The sequence below is a fragment of the Acinonyx jubatus genome, chromosome X, assembly GCF_027475565.1.
Source record: "Acinonyx jubatus isolate Ajub_Pintada_27869175 chromosome X, VMU_Ajub_asm_v1.0, whole genome shotgun sequence".
NCBI classification, from domain to species: Eukaryota; Metazoa; Chordata; class Mammalia; order Carnivora; family Felidae; genus Acinonyx; species Acinonyx jubatus.
The window spans coordinates 1,596,697-1,616,922 of record NC_069389.1 but is presented as its reverse complement, the minus strand read 5'-3'; the positions used below and the strand labels follow the sequence as shown (position 1 = coordinate 1,616,922).

The following is a 20,226-nucleotide window of genomic DNA, read 5'->3' as shown; positions in this document are numbered from 1 at the left end:
TAATGGCACTGAGACAGCATGCAATATTCAGTTAGACACTCCAAGAACAATAGATGATAGAAGAAATGTTTCGAGGGAAGATAGAGATAAGTAGATAGATACAGGGATAAATAGATAGATATACAGATGGATGGATGGATAGATAGATAGATAGATAGATATAGATGTTAGATATGATGGATGGATGGATGGATGGATGGGTGGATGGATAGATTATTGATAGATGATAGATACATAGACACATAGATACATGGATATAGATATGATGATGGATGGATGGATGAATGGAGATAGATAGATAGATAGATAGATAGATAGATATGATGGAAGGATAGATGGATAGATGTATGGATGGGAGGATATATGGGTGGATGGATGTTGAGGTGGATAGATAGATAGATAATAGATGGATGGATGGATACATAGATAATGATTGATGGATAGATACATGATAGATGGATGGATAGATAGAGATTACATAGATAGAAAGTAGATAGATAGATAATAGATGGATGGATGGATATATAGATGATTGATGGACAGATAGATAGATGATGGATGGATAGATAGGTACAATTGCTTCTATCACAAGATTTTTTTTCTCATTTGATTGTATGGTGTTTTACAGTCTTATTATGTCTGTGAAAACGGGATATGGGAGCCAGACAAGCAGTCATGTTCACACGAGCATTACCGTGGGCAAGACAGGCACATCATCCCTGGGAAGGGATCTTCAGCCAGAGCTCCTTAATTTCTGGAGACACAACCAAGGAGCCAGTGTTGCAAGGAGGTCATACTTCAAAGACATTCCAGCCCTGGGATCCTGCAGGCCGTCCCCTCCCCCGCTCCCCCGCAGCGCCCTCTCTGCCCACAGACCTTCTCCCTGGGCAGCGCGTCTGGCCTGTAACCGACGCCTGGGCTGTTGGTGAAGAGAACACAATACAACTCACTCCAGTTCCCTGAAGCATCAATGCAAATACAACAGAGGAAGCCCGAGGGCCCGGAGGGCAGGGGGTACAGTCCCCATCAGAAGGCATCCTGGTAGGAATTTGGGAACACTCTGTACCCACACAGTGACACGTCACCTCAGAGCCCCAAATGACTCCAGACCAAAAACACGCAAGGATCCCGTTCCGGGGCGTGCACTGGAAAAAGTAGCCAAGGGGAGAAACGGAGAGAGGCTGTAAGTCCGGGCTGACAGCTTCAGTGTGCGACCTGCCCAGCAGGACTGTGACAGGGCAGCGGAAGGTCAGTACGCGCCAGGAAGCCTTCTGCAAAGTGCTGGATCACTGGGGGGTCCTCAGCAAGAGCCATCTTGGTACCAGGCCACACTCAGCAACGTCTGCAGGCATTTGGGGGCGGTCACAACCTGGGCAGCGGGAGGTGTTACGGGCCTCTGGTCTTGTCCCTCAACGGGGAGCAGGGAGCGAGGTGGGGTGCACCACAGGTCACGTGGAAATTCCAAGATGTGTCTCCGCTTAGTCGGGTTAAAAAAAACTAAACTAAAGCAAACAGTCCACAAAACACAAGGAGTCCCGCTGCCCTCCTCCATCACCCGCATCCCGGGGCGGAACGTTGTTCCTGTCCTTTGTTAAGTTCACAAAGAATGTTGGACGCCTGGAGCCAAAAAGACTGCTGTTATCTGCCAGGCGGGAGCCCCCAGTGGAAAGTCTGCAAGGCTCAGGCCCCCGGGTGTGGTTGGGGGGGGGGGGGTTGGTGACCACACACAAGGGGCTTTGAGGGGGGACGTGTTGATGGGACGGCACACCTGGGAATGCGCAGCAAGGTCTGATTCAGGAAAGCCTTTGAAAGGAAGTCTTTGGTGTGAAGGCTGTGCCTCCGGCAGGAGGAAGCCGGCTCCCCGGTGAGTAGAAAAGAACAGACACAAACAAAAACAATGGCCTCAAACCCCAGAGCAGCTCCCCAACGCGGGCATCCGCCTCGGCGGCTGCGAAGTTCCTGGCCTGTGATGCTGCTGGCCCGCGAAGGCACACCTATTTTCTGTTCCCCCTTTTCCTTGCGGAGGCAGACGCAGGCTGCAGGGGAAGGGGCGCGGGCTGCGAGGAGCTGGGGAGAGGCATTTTCAAGGCAACCAGTTGGCCGCTTTGGAGGGAGACCCAGCACAGAGCCCTGAGCTGAGGACAGAGGTCAGGAGGTTGCGACCCGCTGGGGAATAAATGAGTCACCGGCCCCCGCGGGAGCCTGGTGCGCTGCCCCCCGGGCGCCTTGCGTGTTCTAATGAGTAACAGAAGGTCTCCTGTACCAACAGGCCGCTGGCCACGGCCCCGGCCACTCTCTGCACAACCGAACTTGCTTCTCCTCCACCTCCTTACTGTGGCTTTGAACGGGCTGAGTTGCTGTGCACATGCGTGCGGCCGGCCGGCCGGCCGAGGAGGCCTGGGCACTGGCGGCCGCCTCAGGACAGTCCCGCAGGACCAGCCGTGCCCCCTGCTGCACCGCCAGCCGATCGCTGAGGTCCAGGCGGCCCGGCCCCGACGGAGCACAGCCATCCAGGTAACTGGGAAGCCCACAGAAGCGTGAAAGTATCACTGACTGGTCCCCCCCACCCCATCTCTCTCTCTCTCTCTCTCTCTCTCTCTCTCTCTCTCTCTCTTTCAGACACACACACACACACACACACACACACACATACACCCCTGGGGTGATTGCAAAAAGGAACCAGATTGAAAGGAACCAGAAAAATCATGCAGAGATGGGGAAGCATGGAGACGGGATTGTGAACGGGTCTCAGAGCCTGTGGACTCGACGTGGCTGGGATCCCAGAGACCGGAAAGTGAGCTGGTTTTGGGAGCAGGTCCAGGCAGAGCCGGGAAGGCAGGCTTGCCGTCTGGGGTCTGGAGGACATCGGGGAAGCTGCGTGCAATTTCTTCCCACCCGGGGAAGACACTGCATTGAAGGGCTTTTCTTTCTCTGTGTCCTTATCTTTAAAAAAAAAAAAAAAATTGAGAGGGGCACTTAAGTGGCTCAGTCGGTTGAGCATCCGACTTTGGCTCAGGTCATGATCTCACCATCTCTGAGTTCGAGCCCCACGTCGGGCTCTGTGATGACAGCTCGGAGCCTGGAGCCTGCTTCCGATCCTGTGTCTCCCTCTCAGCCCCTCCCCCACTCACACTCTGTGTCTTTCTCTCTTTCAAAAACAAATAAACATTAAAAACAAATGAAGAAATGAAAAGACCGGGAATCTATGATTTGTGGGGCGAACAAAGCTGACCAGATCTGTAAACGTTGTTTCAGCAGAAGCCAGTGACACCCAGTCACGTTCCAACGGCAGAGTGGGGGTAGCGGCAACGTGGGCAGAAAAGCCCCAAATATTTATCGTCCTGCCCATGACAGACGCACGTTCCACGTTCTTAACACAGCGTTCAGCTTCCTTAAAGCCTTTCTGACAGAGAAGACCATTCTTACGAGTTCTCGGTAGCTGTTTTAAGGTTTTATTGACACGATCCGAGCGCCTCAAAGTTTCCCGTTCGATAGGTAGGGACTATCTTACGTGTTGAACATCGTTATTACATACGTCCTTGTTTCTTACAGGAAATACAAGCGAAAAGAGAACATGTTACGTCTGGAGCACGCTTGGTAAGGTAGAAACACGTGCAATCTCCAGTCTTCTGTTTGCGCCTCTACCTTTCTTTATGCCCCCTCGCTCAGGACGCACTGATGGAGCGCTCTGGCACACCTAGTAATTGCTGATGCATCTGGGGCGCTGGCCGTGGGGCTCAGGGTTTATATCGCTGTCCCACACTCTGCTGTCTGGGAGCCACTCAAAGGAATTCTATTCCACTTTTCCCAAACTGCATCGTCTGGTTTTCCAGGGTGCCCACACCGCAAATCTTCTTTGGAGACTCAGATCCCATGTTGATTTCATGGCCCCGGGGATTGGCACACTCTTGTCCCTCTGTATATGCACCTGCCCACAGAGACTTCCAGAAACAGGAGGGCCCCCACGGAGGCCACGGTTATGGTAGTGATAGTGGTAGGAAAGGCACCACCCCCCCCCCCCCCCCCGCCCCGTGCCAGCCTTTGGTAGTTTCACAGTCATGCTAGAATATACGGCGACTTTTCATAGACTCAGAATCACCAGATGGCATTGGTGAGCTTTTGCCCTGACTTGGGCCCTGACTCAGTGGCCCAGTTCCCACCAACGGGCCACAGAGACCCAAGTTCAACACAGATTACTTGTTTAAAGAAAAACGAGGAAGAGGCAAAGGCAGAGACTTGTAGCTGTTCTGGGGACCTGATCCAAGCCACAAAAAAGGACTTTCCTCAGTCATGGTATGAGTCCTAATAACAGACCCCAGGGCTTCCAAAGACAAAATGTTTACACTTCAGATAAAATCATCAAGGGCCACCTGGGTGGCTCAGTCAGTTGAGCGTCCGACTCTCCGATCTCAGCTCAGGTCTGGATCTCACCGTTCGTGAGTTCAAGCCCCACCTCAGGCTTGTGCGGATAGTGTGGAACCTGCTTGGGATTCCGTCTCTCCCTCTCTGTCTCTTCCTCTCCATAATGCTCTCTCTATCAAAATAAATATACAAATTAAAAAAAATAAAAAATAAAAAACCATCCCTCTCTCTTCCTCTCCATAATTCTCTACCAAAATAAATATATAAATTTAAAAAAAAATAAAAAAACCATCCAGAAGGTGAACTGTTTTCAACTTTAAAACAAAAATCAAATACCTGAGAAATGTAGTCAAACCCTTCCACAACACGATGCAATATCCAAGTCCCCTAGTGACACCCCTACAAACGTCACTCTTTAACTGGAAAGCAGTGTTAAGCTTTCGTTGGCGCCTTGCCTTGCAGGACCTGGCTAGCTGTGACAGTTGGCGCACTTCTGGGTGTGACGCCCTCCGCCAGCAGGGATCTATCTGGTTCGCGTCCAAACATCCTTCTTCTGATGGCGGACGATTTCGGCATTGGCGACATTGGCTGCTATGGCAACGACACCATCAGGCAAGGATCTGAGAACGGGTCCTCTGGCGTCTCGATGAAAACCCCACTGACAAGGGGTCAAACCTTTGACGTGTGCAGTCCAGACCTTGACCGGATTCCGTACACGTCCGTGCCACGCCCCCTCACCCCTCGTTCTGCCCTCACCAGCACTAACCCCAGCTCAGATGCCTCCTACGTGTGACTCCTCATTTCACTTTGAAACGTGGTTTCTATCAGCACAGTCCATGAGGGACAGTGTCCAAAGATTCATGGGTGTTGCATCTAAGTCAAACACCAGGGCTTCCCCACCCTCCACTTCCGTCCATCAAGTCAAGCCTACCCAACCATGCATGACTTTTCCCGTGCTCCCCGCTGGAAAGCCCTGCTGCGGTCACACAAATCCATGCCCCCATCACCCCAACATACCTCACCACACTCACCTGTCATCACTAGCCCGTCTCGCGTAGAATGACCTCACTCCATCACCTGGGTCACATTCTAACTGCCCTTGGGCGCTGAACTCAGCCAACACCAGGAAGTATCATCTGAATCCCACCCTCGAGTCCCAACGACAGCGTGCGGCTGCCATGAGGTCGAATTTTCAGGTCCTCTCATGGTTCACGTGACATCCGAAGTTCTCGCCACTGCCTTTGGGCCACTCCCAAGAACATCTTGCTGTGCTAAATGGTGATGGGCTGATTTTTCTATGAAATATGTAGCAGTTCTTGTAGACAAAAAACCCGTGTGTGTCTTTGTTCAGCAACAAAACTGTTCGTGTTTCTTCTGCAGGACTCCAAATATTGACCGCCTCGCACGAGATGGTGTGATGCTCACCCAGCACCTCGCGGCCGCGTCAGTGTGTACCCCAAGCAGGGCAGCTTTCTTAACGGGCAGATACCCTCTTCGATCAGGTCTGTTCTCCCTCCTGTCTCACCATGGCTCTGGAGAAGAGCGTGTTCCCTGTAACTCCTCTAACGCAGGTATTAAAGCATGGGTCCACTGGTATCGTGGGGAGAGAATAATCTGATATCGCCATAGTTTTACCATCAGGTATAGAGCCCCACCGATAATGACGTGACTCAGATGGGGCGTTTCAGTAGGGAATAGACAAAAAGGTGGAAGTCTGTGTGATGTTCTTGGACCCTAAGGACGAAGAAGGTCCATATCAAGGGTTTTCCCCTTTGGTTAAAGCCAATTGATTGTACACGTCAACCGTATCTTGAAAGGCCTTCGCAGCACCATCTGAAGTAACGGGCTGCTGTTTGAATAACTGGACACTGGCCTGGCCATGTGACATATCAAATGAACTGTCACAGGCCCTCCTATATATGGGTCTCTGGCACCCTCTCATGTCCCAGGGAAGAAGGAATCCTGGCCAACTTAAGCTGAAACACCCCACCTGTCTTTGTTATGGCCGAGAACTACGTATGTTCCCCTAGTGTCCTGCGGAGTCAGATGCATTCTCAAAGGTTTGGAAAATCTCAGAAAGAATTCTCCAGGTCCCCAGAAGATGATCAGTGGGAACTGTGTTCACTCTTTGAACCAGGTGGATCTTCCCTAGTAAGACTGAGCTGCATTGGTGAAAATGGTCTAGGGGGCAAAGAGCACCTTCTAAGTCAGTGGTTTTCAACTGTATACTTCAGAACTTCAGAAAAATGTTTAACCTACCTTTTGGAACACTCATGTCCATGCCTTGGGTATGTCAGGGCTGGTAGGAATTATAGCCATGGCTCCCTACCTTGCTGGCACATTTGAATCATCTAGGGCGTCTTGCAACCCACCCCAAATTCCACCCCCAACCAATGGAACTCAAACTCTCTGGATCGACGACCAGGTTTCAGAATAGTTTGAAGCTTCTCAGATGATTCCAAAGTGCAGACAAGTTTGAGAACCCCTGGGTTATATCAAGAGTTTGGTGAAATTATAAAACCAATTTTAATTCCCCTTCCTGTGTCCTTTCATCCTCTTTGTGTGTATAACCTTCACACAGCAGCACAGTTAAGTGTTTTTGCTAATTGTTCAATTAATTTTTCACTGCCTGTTTTACATGAAAAATTAACCATAATGGCAAATGTCGATGTGTGATGGTAACGTTTCTTTGAAAATGATTCCTCAAAGGTATGGTTTCCAGTAATGGTTATCGTGTTCTTCAGTGGACGGGAGTATCTGGAGGACTTCCGACCAACGAGACAACATTTGCAAAAATATTAAAGGACAGAGGCTATGCCACTGGGCTAATAGGTATGTGCAGTTTTTAAAGTATTAATCACATTACTTTTATATGAAGAAGATATTCAACCATAAAGCTTGCAAATTACGTGGTCATGACACACTGGGATCGTCCACTGGACAGAAAGCTCCCTCCGTGCATGCAGGAACGACCTTAAGACCTGCAGGTTGCTTCGTGCAAAGTACATGCTCAAGAAATGTCCGCCTAATGAACCATCTAGCATGTCATATTATTTGCTGATGCACTGTCACAAAAAAATTAGAAAATTCTTTTCTAATGTCACCAAATTACCAACAATTTCCACAACGTCTTTCCCCCTAAATTCCGCTTAGAAATGTGCCTCTTAGTACATTCCCTCTCTGCTTCCACAAATAGCATGCTTACTTTTCTGTATGTCAACAAACCATGTCATGTGTAAGTACAATCAGGGACAGTAGTTTCTTGAGAGGGGACCAAGCTGTCACTATCGTTATCATCTTATACTGATAATTTTTATTAACAGTGCCATTTATTGATCAAAAAAAAAGCAAGACCACCTGATACACTGAACATCAAATCTGATAGGCTCTTTGTTGTTTTGGGGACAGAAGTCTACCCACGTGGAACATTCCTTGGAAAATCGCATGAGGTTTTCTGGATGGGAGACACCATTTGGGGTGTTGGGAAGATACACAGGCCTCTTTGTCAATACCCTAGTAGTGACAGTAGAGAAGCTAAACACCTGTCATTGGTTAAACTTGACAGTTGTGTTCTGTAGAACCTAATGTCCACCATGACCCTGACCATCATTTCAGTGCTTTAACAAAGAGAGGGACAATCCCAAAGTCAAGAAATCTTTTCCCCACTGACTACAGCAGATTGCATTTTCTTTTTTTTTTTTTTAAATTTTTTAACGTTTATTTATTTTTGAGACAGAGAGAGGCAGAGCATGAACAGGGGAGGGTCAGAGAGAGGGAGACACAGAATCTGAAACAGGCTCCAGGCTCTGAGCTGTCAGCACAGAGCCCGACGCGGGGCTTGAACTCACGGACCGCGAGATCATGACCTGAGCCGAAGTCGGCTGCTTAACCGACTGAGCCACCCAGGCGCCCCCAGATTGCATTTTCTAGAGCAATCTGAGCATCCTGTGCCTTCCTTATTGACCTACCAGAGACCTTTGCAAATTCAGGCACAGTAGATTGAATAATGCTCACCAGAGATATCATGTCCTACATGCTGGAGGCTGAAAATATTACTTTCTATGGAAAAAGGGTCTTTGCAGATGTGATTAAGTTGAGGATCTTGATATCACCTCACACCTGTCAGAACGGCTAACATTAACAACTCAGGCGACAACAGATGCTGGCGAGGATGCAGAGAGAGAGGATCTCTTTTCATTGTTGGTGGGAATGCAGCTGGTGCAGCCACTCTGGAAAACAGTATGGAGGTTCCTCAAAAAATTAAAAATAGAACCACCCTACAACCCAGCAATTGCACCACTAGGCATTTATCCAAGGGATACAGGTGTGCTGTTTCGAAGGGGCACAGGCATCCCCATGTTTATAGCAGCGCTATCAACAATAGCCAAAGTATGGAAAGAGCCCAAATGGCCATCAATGGATGAATGGAGAAAGATAATGTAGTATATTTATACAATAGAGTATTACTCAGCAATCAGAAAGAATGAAATCTTGCCATTTGCAACTACCTGGATGGAACTAAAGGGTATTATGCTAAGTGAAATTAGTCAGTCAGAGAAAGAGAAATATCATATGACTTCACTCATATGAGGACTTTAAGAGACAAAATAGACGAACATAAGGGAAGGGAAACAAAAATAATATAAAAACAGGGAGGGGAACAAAACAGAAGAGACTCTTAAATACGGAGAACAAACAGAGGGTTACTGGAGGGGGTGTAGGAGGGGGCATGGCCTAAATGGGGAAGGGGCACTAAGAAGTCTACTCCTGAAATCACTGTTGTGCCATATGCTAACTAACTTGGATGTAAATTTAAAAAATAAATTAAATAAACATCACAGTTATGTTCACAAATGAAAAAATAAAATAAAATAAAATAAAATAAGGATCTTGAGAAGACAAGATTGTTCTGGATGACCCACGTGGGTCTTATGTGCAAGGACAAGGGTCCTTTATAGACCGATGTAGAGAGATATATGACACAGAAGGGGAGAAGGCAGTATGGCCAGAGGCAGAGATGGGAGGGATATGACTACAAGTCAAGGAACACTTGGAGCCCCCAGAAGACATAAGAGGCAGGAAAGATGCTCCTGTGGAGCCTACAGGTGGAACACAACCCTGTCACCCCTTGATTTGGGGCTTCTGGCCTCAGAACTACAACGGCACAAATTCCCGTTGTTTTAAGCAACCATGTTTATGGTAATTAGTCACAGCAGCCTAGGGAACAATATGGCCCATAACGCTGCCACACGAGATCCGGGTCCAGGTTGTGCTTTAAATCACAGTGAGCACTACTCACACCCATCTGGCTGTCCTGCCCTTTTTCCGCTCCCAGCAGAGCACCCGGAATGTGGCGAGCACACGATACCCACTAACCAATGACCCAACTATTTTGCCTTTCAGGAAAATGGCACCTGGGTCTCAACTGTGAATCTTCCAACGATCACTGCCACCACCCTCTCAACCACGGATTCGACCATTTCTACGGAATGCCGTTTTCCATGATGGGAGACTGCATCCGCTGGGAATTGTCAGAGAAGCGTGCAGGTATGGAGTGGAAACTCAACGTCTGCTTCCAAATCATGGCCGTGGCTGCCCTCACGCTCACCGCTGGGAAACTCACCCACCTGACGTCAGGCTCATGGACTCCGGTCATCTGGTCAACCATAGCTGCCATCTTACTCTTCACGACCTCGTATTTCCTGGGAGCCCTGATTGTTCACGCAGACTGCTTTCTGATGAGAAACCACACCATCACTGAGCAACCCATGCACTTTCCAAGGACGACGTCTCTTATTCTCAAAGAGGTCTCGTCCTTCATCCAAAGGTGAGCATCCAAGGAAGGGTTAGCTTCATCCTAGGGCTCTGGTCCATGGTGAAAATGCATTTTGAAAAGTCTTTTTCTATAATAAGGATAAGACCAGTGAAATCACCGTAGCCCAGAAAGACGTTTTTGGTAAACTGTGTCATAGATGATGTTCAGTTGAGCCCCACTTGAGTCAGTCCCATTGTGTAAGCACCCGCTGATCACCACCGGCCGTATTTAACTAACAAAACAAACTGAAACACCCGTAGATTTACAATAAATTCTAAATATTTTTAAAGCTCTATCATCAGAACTACATTGTCCTCTTGGCAACTTTATGCTAAATGTGAGTTTGAGTAACAAGGAACTTACTGTGTCAGAGCCCAGAGGGACTTGGTGAAAAGCTACGCCAAACAGAGGTGGTTTCTATGCTCCACAAGGGTGTTCCAGTAAAGTGGGGCCAGGGGGGGCCACTGGTGAACCCCAGTTCACTTGGTGGTGATGAGGTTGTGATCATGTTCCAGAACATTCTTTTCGTGGAAGTGCCTAACGTGAGTCTGAAATGATGTTGACGGTTACAGTTGACCTTGAACAACGTGGGGGTTTCCAGATGCCCACACCATGTGCTGAGGAAAATCACAAATAACTTTGACTCTCCCAAAACGTAACTGTTAATAGCTTATTGTTGACTGGAAGTTTTACTGATCACATGAAGAGTCGATCAACACATTGTGTGCTATATGTATTCTATGCTGTGTTCTTACAATAAAGTGAGCTAGGGAAGCCCAGGTGGCTCTGTCTGTAGAGCATGGGACTCTTGATCATGGGGTTGTGAGTTTGAGCCCCATGTTGTGTATAGAGATTACTTAACAATAAAACTTAAAAAAAAAAGAAAGCCAAATATGCAATATCACTTTATCCTATACACTAAGGATTGAGGTGGGAACCTATACCGACATAATTGAATGAAATAAATAACTGAATTAAGTAAACTCCAGCCACCTGGAATTGTCTTACCTTCAGATCCAGAGGCACATACACCTATAAACTGCCAAAAACCAGGAAAAAAATACGTGTCATATGTGTGCCATTTTTTAAGTTTCTTCATTTTATTTTTGAGAGAGAGAGAACCAGCAAGGGAGGGGCAGAGAGAAAGCAGGAGAGAGGATCCAAAGTGGGCTCTGAGCTGTCAGCACAGAGCCCGATGTGGGACTCGAAGTCAGAAACCGTGAGATCATGACCTGAGCCAAAGTCAGACGCTCAACCAACTGAGCCACCCAGGCGCCCCTCAACAGACTTTAGAAGGGTGACGCCATCACATTAAACACTAGCAGGTAGACTTCTTTAAGGACATGACGATCTAGATCCCTATTTTGCATCTTCTAGGGCCTCGGTCTCTACTTTACATAAAAGTAAACCGAGTCATGTTATTTATTCTCAGAAACAAGCAAACACCTTTCCTCCTCTTTGTGTCCTTTCTACACGTGCACACCCCTCTGATCACCACCGAGAAGTTCCGCGGGAAGAGTGTCCACGGGCTGTACGGGGATAACACGGAAGAGATGGACTGGATGCTGGGTAAGTAAGTGCCTTTTCCCCGTGCAGACAGGATGGTCGCTTCTCCGGAAACAGCAGCAGGAAAGGAGATTAATGCAGACTACAGATGGAAGAGGCAGTGTGAACAGTGTGATCTCATTGCACAGGAAGGCTGCGAGCGATTGTAGCCTTTTCGTCTCTCTGATGGCTTTGTTTCTTCTCATCACACTGTCTTAGGTGGGTTGATGTTGGATTTTCCCCCAGGAGAACAGAGCTTAAAATTCCCGTGGGGTAGGATTGTCTTGCCCTGTTCTCCCAGTGCATCCCCTGCATTTGGAATGATGCCCGGAATGACAGAAAGGGCACATTTGTCCCATGAGTACATGGATACAGACACACACACACTTCCCTGCTCCTCACATGAGGATTCGGGTCCCCTAGGGCTGACGTGCCGGTGGACGGAGAGGGCCAAGAGATGCAGAATGATGGGAATCAGATTTTAGGAGAAAACATACTGTAAGAAATTCGCCAAAAACATCACTTTGGAGGAAAATGTATGACTTGAATGAACTGTTGGAGAAAATAGTGGCGGTTGTGAGACCTGTAGGCAAAGATTGATGTCACATCGCGTCCCCCCGTGGGACTTTGTGATGCCATTTTCTTCAGGGCGAACTCATTCACCATTACCACTATGGTCCTTGTGTGGAAAAGATGAAAAATGACTGGAAAATCCAGAGTCGGATGGCCAACCAACTGAGCCACCCAGGCACCCTAGATATTGAGTGTTGAAAATGGAATTCACCATGTCACAGTTGGGGGAAAATCTGCTAAATGAATGCATGTGCAGGTGTATGTACTCGAACACTTACTGAGTGATAGAATCTGAAATTCTACAGTACAGAGCTAAGAACCCCCTAAGTCCATCAAGATAAGGAACCCAAGATACATTTAAGGAATCTTTTCTATAGCCTTAGTGCCTCTGTGTTCCAATTTCAAACACAACCAAACCACAGTATGATCACTTAAAAAAATTTTTTTAAACATTTATTTATTTTTGAGACAGAGAGAGACAGAGCATGAACGGGGGGAGGGCCAGAGAAATAGAGGGAGACACAGAATCCGAAGCAGGCTCCAGGCTCCAAGCTGTCAGCACAGAGCCGGACGTAGGGCTTGAACCCATGAACCGTGAGAACATGACCTGAGCTGAAGTTGGATGCTTAAGCGACTGAGCCACCCAGGTGTCCCCTGTTTTTCGTTTTTGTTTAATGGAAGCATGGTTGACTCCATAATCTTCTTTTGCCTCCTTTTTAAATTTTTGCTATTTTTTTTCCTATGCAATATATTCCATGTAGCTTGCCTGAAGCATGTTGGAAACAGAATGGGGTGCATCCGAGGGTGTATATGAACCTTGGGTCGGTGATGCTCAGAATAGCATGACTACACTGGTGTTTGTTCCCATTCATGTGCTAACACTAAAGGTTTGTTCTCATGGAGAGCTCCAAAATACTCCAGCATGCACGGAAGACTTTGGTTTAAGACGGCCTTCCCTTCTGACTGGCTCACATGCCGTCTATTCTTTGCAGGGAAGATCCTTGATACTTTGGACACGGAAGGCTTGACCAACAGCACCCTGGTTTATTTCACGTCGGATCATGGGGGATCTTTAGAGTCTCGACTCCGAAACAACCAGTATGGCGGCTCAAATGGAATCTATAAAGGTAGGGAGAGTCCCAGATCCTTGTGTCTGGTCTTTATCTCCACCCTACAGTTCCCCACCCTTCCCTTGGAATGGGGCCATGCATGTCAAGAGAGTCACCAGAGACTCTGCTTTTCTATTCAGGGTAGAAAGTATAATTTGTCATACTGAAACTTGATTTTTTTTTTTCTTTTGCACAACGCTGTGGTTTCGGTAGAATCACAGAATTATGAAAACATCACCATCGCTCAATCGCAAAACATGGTCAATTCCTCAGAAAGAAACTCAGTACCCATGTGCAGTCATTCCCGGGTCCTCCCTGTGCCCAGCCCCTGGCAACCACCAACTCTTTCTGTTTCCCTCTTCTAACCAGTTCATGTAAATGAATCGTGCAGTACGTGGTCCTTGACAACAGGCTTCTTTCAGCGAGCACGATGTCTCTCCCAGGTCCACCCACATCCTGGCACCTGTCAGTGCCGTGCTCCTTTTTATGGCTAAGCTTCCATTGTGTGGAGGGGCCACAGTTTGATTACCCATTGATTGAGTGAGGGACTCAGGAATGAGGCAATGCATCCAAGGAGGGTGGGTACCCGTGGTGGCCACATCATACGCAAACTAGAATGCTATCAACCACAGACATACCATTATCAGATGTACCCCAAGGATCGTAAAACACACTGCCAAAAAAACACGGCCCGATCACATTCTTTTCTGTTCGTGTTTACACACAGGTGGCAAAGGGATGGGGGGCTGGGAAGGCGGGATCCGCGTCCCGGGGATCTTCCGGTGGCCTGGGGTGCTGCCGGTCGGCCGAGTGATCCACGAGCCCACCAGCCTGATGGATGTTTTCCCCACCGTGGTCCAGCTGGGGGGCGGTGAGGTGCCCCAGGACAGGTACATAACAGCCCAAGGAAACTCAAGCAGCTCAGTTTTGCATGCAGACAAACGTGTATGTGAAATGTCATTGTCACTTCTGCATTGCGTGACGTGCCCGTGATATCAGTTTCTGGGAAAACACTCCAGGCCCCCCGTTATGAGCTATTAGGATCAGCTGTCCGCTTCATTTGATACACAGAATGTTTATTTCCCTTCTACTGATTCATAAGTGGAGCCATGTTATTACGGTGGCCATTGAAAACATCTAACAATTCATCGTGGGAAATTACTTTTCATGTAGTGTGGCAGAGATTTTGTACAGATTCCAATGTTTTTGTCTTGAAAATTATAGAGACTTTTTGGGGAAATAGAAAATAATATTATTTCATAATCTAATTAATTATGTATATAATCATATAATCATAATGATGCAAAAATATGAGAAATATATGATTCTCATACAATTAGAAATTGTTTGATATATATCATGTCAATCTACCTATATGTAGATCTATCGAGATATGTAGATTTAGATATATGATTTAGATACGTTTTCCATATTTTATGCATATTCATGTAAATACATATATATTTAGACATCTTTCTGGACAGACAAAAAATTTAATGCCTTCATGGTATTTTCTTTCAACCATCCCCTTATAATTTTTAGCCTCGCTTTAAAAAAAATACTGTCTTATCATGTTACTGTCTGTCATGATTACCTCCTTATTAAGAATCCCCTAGAAGGTGAATTCCTGAGTCAAAGCGTATGGCCGTTTACAGATAAATCTCTTCATGTATTTTGTCAAAATTTTCCCTAGGAACCACAACCAGACATATGCGAGATGTCTACTTTAAAACATAACAGAGCTAAGATAAATATAGATTTTGTACAGGTAATTTATATAAAATTACTCATATGTGTGTATACAAATATACATATATGTGTGTATTATAATTTCCACCATTTTATCCCTGGAGAGGTTGAATATTTCATACGTTTAGTCAACATTCTTCTGTTTTTTCTTGCATGGAATATCATATCTCTGGTTGATTTTTTTTTTTCTAACTGGGTGCTAATCTTTAAATTAATTTCTAATTTATCATTTGCCTTAAAAATAAAAATTTGACATGTATATTGCAAATGTGTTTCACTAGATGAAAAAAGAAATGCAGCCATATAATGCCTATATTTATATGTTATATATATGTGTGTATATATATATGGATATATAAGGATATACACATGTATTTATGTGTGTGTGTATATATATATGTGTGTGTGTATATACACACAAAACCAATGTTATATATTGTATGTGTGTGTATATACATGGATATATATAAGGATACACACATGTACAAAACCAATACTATATATTATATATATGTGTGTGTATATAAGAATATATATAAAGATATATATATATGTTTATGTGTATATAAACACGATGAAGAACATTAATGAAACTAGAGAAAAAGATCCCCTTTCCATGGGCATCTGTCAAAACTTATCCTCAGTATCGGTGATTTACATGTGACCCACAAGATTCTGAAAAGTAATCAAGACAATTAAGAAAAATCAAGAAGGATCGCTGCAGTTGTCCATAAAGTCATTTGATTACCTTCAAGTATGGGGAAAGTTAATGGCCCGATACATCCACGCAACTTTACCACTTTAGGGGTGGTGGGCAAGTCCCAAAGAAACACAGACCTGTTTCCCACCCTGAAGCAGTGGACCCCGTCACTAGGACATCAAATGCTCAGGGCCATCCCTGCAAATCACAAGTAGTGGGTTTAAGCTGTCCCCTACAAAGTGTGGAGAAAATGGAACCGGAGTCCCTAGAAGACCTTTGTCCTGAGTGGGATGGAGTCACACCTTGGAAACTGGAGAAGACAAGGAAGGGAAGAGGGAAGAAAACCCAACAGGTGGGGCTAGGGGAGGGAACACAAAAGCAGGACGAGCAGCAGGCAAGGAAATGGTACTCAGTCTTGATGAATACACTGTAGGCTGCAATGGCTTAGAACCCAGCACAGTATAAAACCAAAGAGACAGGTCACAGAACCTTCGGCTTACGTTTGCATTCCTAACAAGGTCGGTCTGGTAATAGCTGGATCCTTGGGGATACTTTAGCCAAAGGTGATGTTGGCAGAGAAAGAATGGAGGCACCTGTCCCAGTGCTTCCCTAAACTTGCTAAGGATCGAGCATGCCTTCCGTGCATCCTTGCTGCACCCCTGAGTCCCTGTGCTCCTCATCTGCAGGGTGATTGATGGCCGGGACATGCTGCCCTTGCTGCTGGGGACAGCACAGCACTCGGATCACGAATTCCTGCTGCATTACTGCGAGAATTTTCTGCACGCAGTCCGCTGGCACCAACGTGACGGTGAGTTCTCTGGAACACGGAGTCACATCTTGGCTTGTAATCCCATGGCTCTGCTTCACATGAGCCCTTATTATCCCTTTCTTGACCGTATTTTCCCCTCACAGCTGCCGGATGCAAGCGGTCAGTCACCTTATCACCCTATTACCATTGTTTAGGGGATTTCATGTGGCCTTCCAGAACACAGGTGTTCTAGTCTGCCTCTCATCTTTGAAACCTGTGCTCTTAACCTACATTGGTCTCCACCTGTCCCAACCACCTTATCTCAACAACATGATTTCATCCTTGTAATAATCACTAGTTTATGATATAAGCAGCAACATGCATACCAAATAATTTTTGCATTTCAAAACTTCCTGGGCTATTTTGGCCCACTGGCCTTTTAAAAGAAGTCTAAAATCATTTGCAAGGGATTTTTTTACTGTTTATTTTTTTTATAAATATTTATTTTTGAGAGAGAGTGCAAGCGGGGAAGCGGACAGAGGATCCAAAATGGGCTCTGCATTAACAGCAGCAAACCCGGTGTGGGGCTCGAACTCACAAACCATGAGATCATGACCTGAGCTGAAGTTGGATGCTCAACCAGCTGAGCCACTCAGGATGCACTGCAAGATTTTTTTTTTTAATCCGATGGGACTATGATTTGGCTCTGCATCCCATGTATAAACTGACTCTGAGAGAAGACTGGTTATCTTTACAATATCAGATTTTCCTGACTGAGTCACGTTATGCCCCTCTACTTAGTCTTTTTGTTTAAAAAATACTGATTTCATCAAGCACATTGTTCCCATCCCTACTAATTTCATTGTATTTTAATTGCCTCCATATTTCTATGCATCTGATCTCCATCATCACTTAAGTGGCATTGCTAGAGGTTTTCCATTGTTAGAAATTTTTTGTTTAATGCAGCTCTTGCATTTACTGTAGCACTGTTAGTTTTGAATTTTACACACAATTGATTTCTGCTGCCACCTTTGTCTTCTGGTAACAGAGTTTCATTCATTTGAGTTACTTTTCTTCATTTCTATTTCCCTTCTATTACTCTTCTGTGCCTTGACATTTTCTCCTCTCTTTTGGATTTGCCCTATGGATTGATTGGATTTGTAACTTTATGATTGCATAGGTTTTGTGTTTCTTTTCTTCCTCCACTGTTTGGGAAGGACTGTATCCTTCTTGTGATTTAACTGTTATCTTTCCATTCCTCAAAACCATCCTCTAGAAGTCTCCAGCCATCGGAATCAAGGGTGAAGGAATACCTCTTGGGGTCTCCCTTATTTGAGGAAGTTACCATGTTTTTTTTTTAAGTGTTTAGTGTTTTAGTGTTTAGCATTTTTTTGGAGAGAGAGACAGAGTGTGAGTGGAGGAGGGACAGAGAGACAAGAAGAAACATAACCTGAAACAGGCTCTAGGCTCCAAGCTGTCAGCCCAGAGCCTGACACGGGGCTCCAACTCGTGAACTGTGAGTTTGTGACCTGAGCCAAATTTGGATGCCTAACTGACTGAGCCACCCAGGTGCCCCCTATAACATACACAGTTTTAAAATATTTATTTATTTTTGAGAGAGAGAGAGAGAGAGAGAGTGAGCAGGAGTAGGGCAGAGAGAGAGGGGGGCAGGATCTGAAGAGGGCTCTGCACTGACAGCAGCAAACCCAATGACGGGTTCAAATCCATGACTGTGAGATCATGAGCGCTGAAGTCAGACACTTAACCGACTAAACCACCCAGGCGCCCTTAGATTGTTTTCTTTAAACGTCCCTCCCTTTTCATCCATTATTTTCCATATTATTGTAATCTACATCCAGGCTTCAAGTTTGTTCTTTTACATTGTGGCTGCCCCTTAATGACCTCTCATCTCACAGTAACTGGGCGAATATCTCAATGTTTTTTCAAGGTCAGTAGACAGTGGGTGATTCTGGGAAGCCAGTGAGGGTGCTGTTGAAGAGGCTTGAACGTTGGGAATACGCCCCCTGTCTACTGCCCCCCCCCCCCCCCCGGGTTACACATGGCTTCTCCAGACTCACTGTCGGGATACACGCATGGGAGCCTCCCTCCCAGAGCAGCAGGAAGCTGGGAGGACAGGCTGTGCAGCTGGCACAACCCAACTCTGGGCAGGAGGCCAGTGCAGCGACCTCCCCGGTCCCTCCTTCTATTCTTTCAAAGTCCCTTCCTGAGGCAGAAGTAGGATGGGTGCCCTCCCAGAGAGGAAGGTTGGTTGCTATAGCTTGCCCCCTCCTTTCTTCCTCCCTCCCTCCCTCTCTCCCTCCTTTCCTTTCCCTAGCTGCCCAGCGCCCTGGAGCAAGCTTCATGAGAGCAGCTAGTGCCCTTGTAAGCCTCTGAGCATCCTGCCTGGAACTACCTACCACACAAGGAACTCACTCCTTTGTAGCTTTATTGAGCTGCCCAATCTGCCCCTCCATTCATTACATCAGACACTTGGGCTTCTCCCAACACCCGTCCTCCGTCTCCACCTCAACCCATCCTCCTTCTCCACGTCAACCCTCTGAGATTCGTGTCCTTCCCTCAGGAGGAAGACTGTGGAAAGTCCACTACACGACCCCAGTGTTCCACCCACATGGAGCCGGCGCCTGCTACGGGAGAGGGGTGTGCCCATGCTTCGGGGACCAAGTGGCCCATCACGACCCACCTTTGCTCTTCGACCTGTCCAGAGACCCCTCCGAGGCGCACGCCCTCACGCCGGACACGGAGCCCGCCTTTTACCGGGTGATGGACACAATCTCACGCGCCGTGGAAGAGCATCGCCGGACGCTCAGGCCAGTCCCAGTGCAGCTGGACGCGCTGGGAAATATCTGGAAACCCTGGCTGCAGCCGTGCTGTGGCCCGTTTCCCCTCTGCTGGTGTGATCGGGAAAACGGCCAAGCATAAGCGCCTCCAGGGAGAACCAGGTCCCCCTTCCAGATCCCTGCATGTCTTTGCTGGTGTAATTAAACCTCCCCTAGCGGGTTAAGTTATCCGTTTGTGAGGGCGGACTAGTTGTGCATCTCAAAACAGGAAGTTATAAGGAAGAGGCAGCCGGGTGCAGTCACCACTAGCTAGAAGGAGCCATTGGGGGGGGGGGGTGTTCAGACCACCCACAAGGAAGTGGGGAGGAGCAGGGACCCCCACCCCCAACCCAGGGACTTTCACCCACAGACCTCAGTGTCACCCAGAGGAGGCCACTCTGGCCCCATCAAGACCTCCGAGTCCCAGCGGAAGGGAGGTCCGTGCCAAACAGATTTTCAGGCAAAGAGCAGGTACGCACCCAATATAATCAACGACACCCCGAAAGCGTGGGAGTCGGGCCAGTTCAAAGGGCACAGGCGGATCATTATTCTTGGTGAACAAATGCCCCAGTGATTTAGGGACACCCAGAATTTGGGGGCTGTGCTGAGAATTGCACGTCCTTCGGCTCCGTGTTGGAAGGTCACTGCGCGATGACCAACCTTCCTTGCTGGCTGGCTTTGCACCGCACCTGCCCGGGACGGGACACCGGCAGGACGGGGCCTTTACTCCAGACTCCGTGCGCAACTGCCTGTCGGTGCACACACACAGACACCTAGTTCCCACCTGT

At 47.1% G+C, this 20,226-nt stretch overlaps 1 protein-coding gene across 3 annotated transcripts; it reads left to right on the top strand.

Moving 5' to 3' along the window:
• The first annotated feature begins 1,735 nt into the window (after positions 1 to 1,735).
• On the top strand, positions 1,736 to 19,630 carry ARSL (arylsulfatase L). 3 transcript variants are annotated; one of them, XM_027052922.2, is made up of 12 exons: positions 1,736 to 1,864; positions 2,030 to 2,514; positions 3,553 to 3,602; positions 4,825 to 4,974; positions 5,743 to 5,864; positions 7,072 to 7,194; positions 9,766 to 10,189; positions 11,610 to 11,746; positions 13,288 to 13,422; positions 14,132 to 14,294; positions 16,540 to 16,661; positions 19,183 to 19,630. In XM_027052922.2, exons 2-12 carry the CDS (start codon positions 2,239 to 2,241, stop codon positions 19,539 to 19,541), a joined length of 2,061 nt encoding a protein of 686 aa, XP_026908723.1. In that variant the 5' UTR covers positions 1,736 to 1,864; positions 2,030 to 2,238; the 3' UTR covers positions 19,542 to 19,630. The 3 variants fall into 3 exon arrangements, with proteins under 3 accessions (XP_026908723.1, XP_053057997.1, XP_026908722.1); XM_027052921.2 differs by lacking the exon at positions 1,736 to 1,864 and having other exon boundaries at positions 1,930 to 2,147; positions 2,270 to 2,514; positions 3,553 to 3,597; XM_053202022.1 differs by lacking the exon at positions 1,736 to 1,864 and having other exon boundaries at positions 1,929 to 2,514; positions 3,553 to 3,597.
• Positions 19,631 to 20,226: the final 596 nt, after the last annotated feature.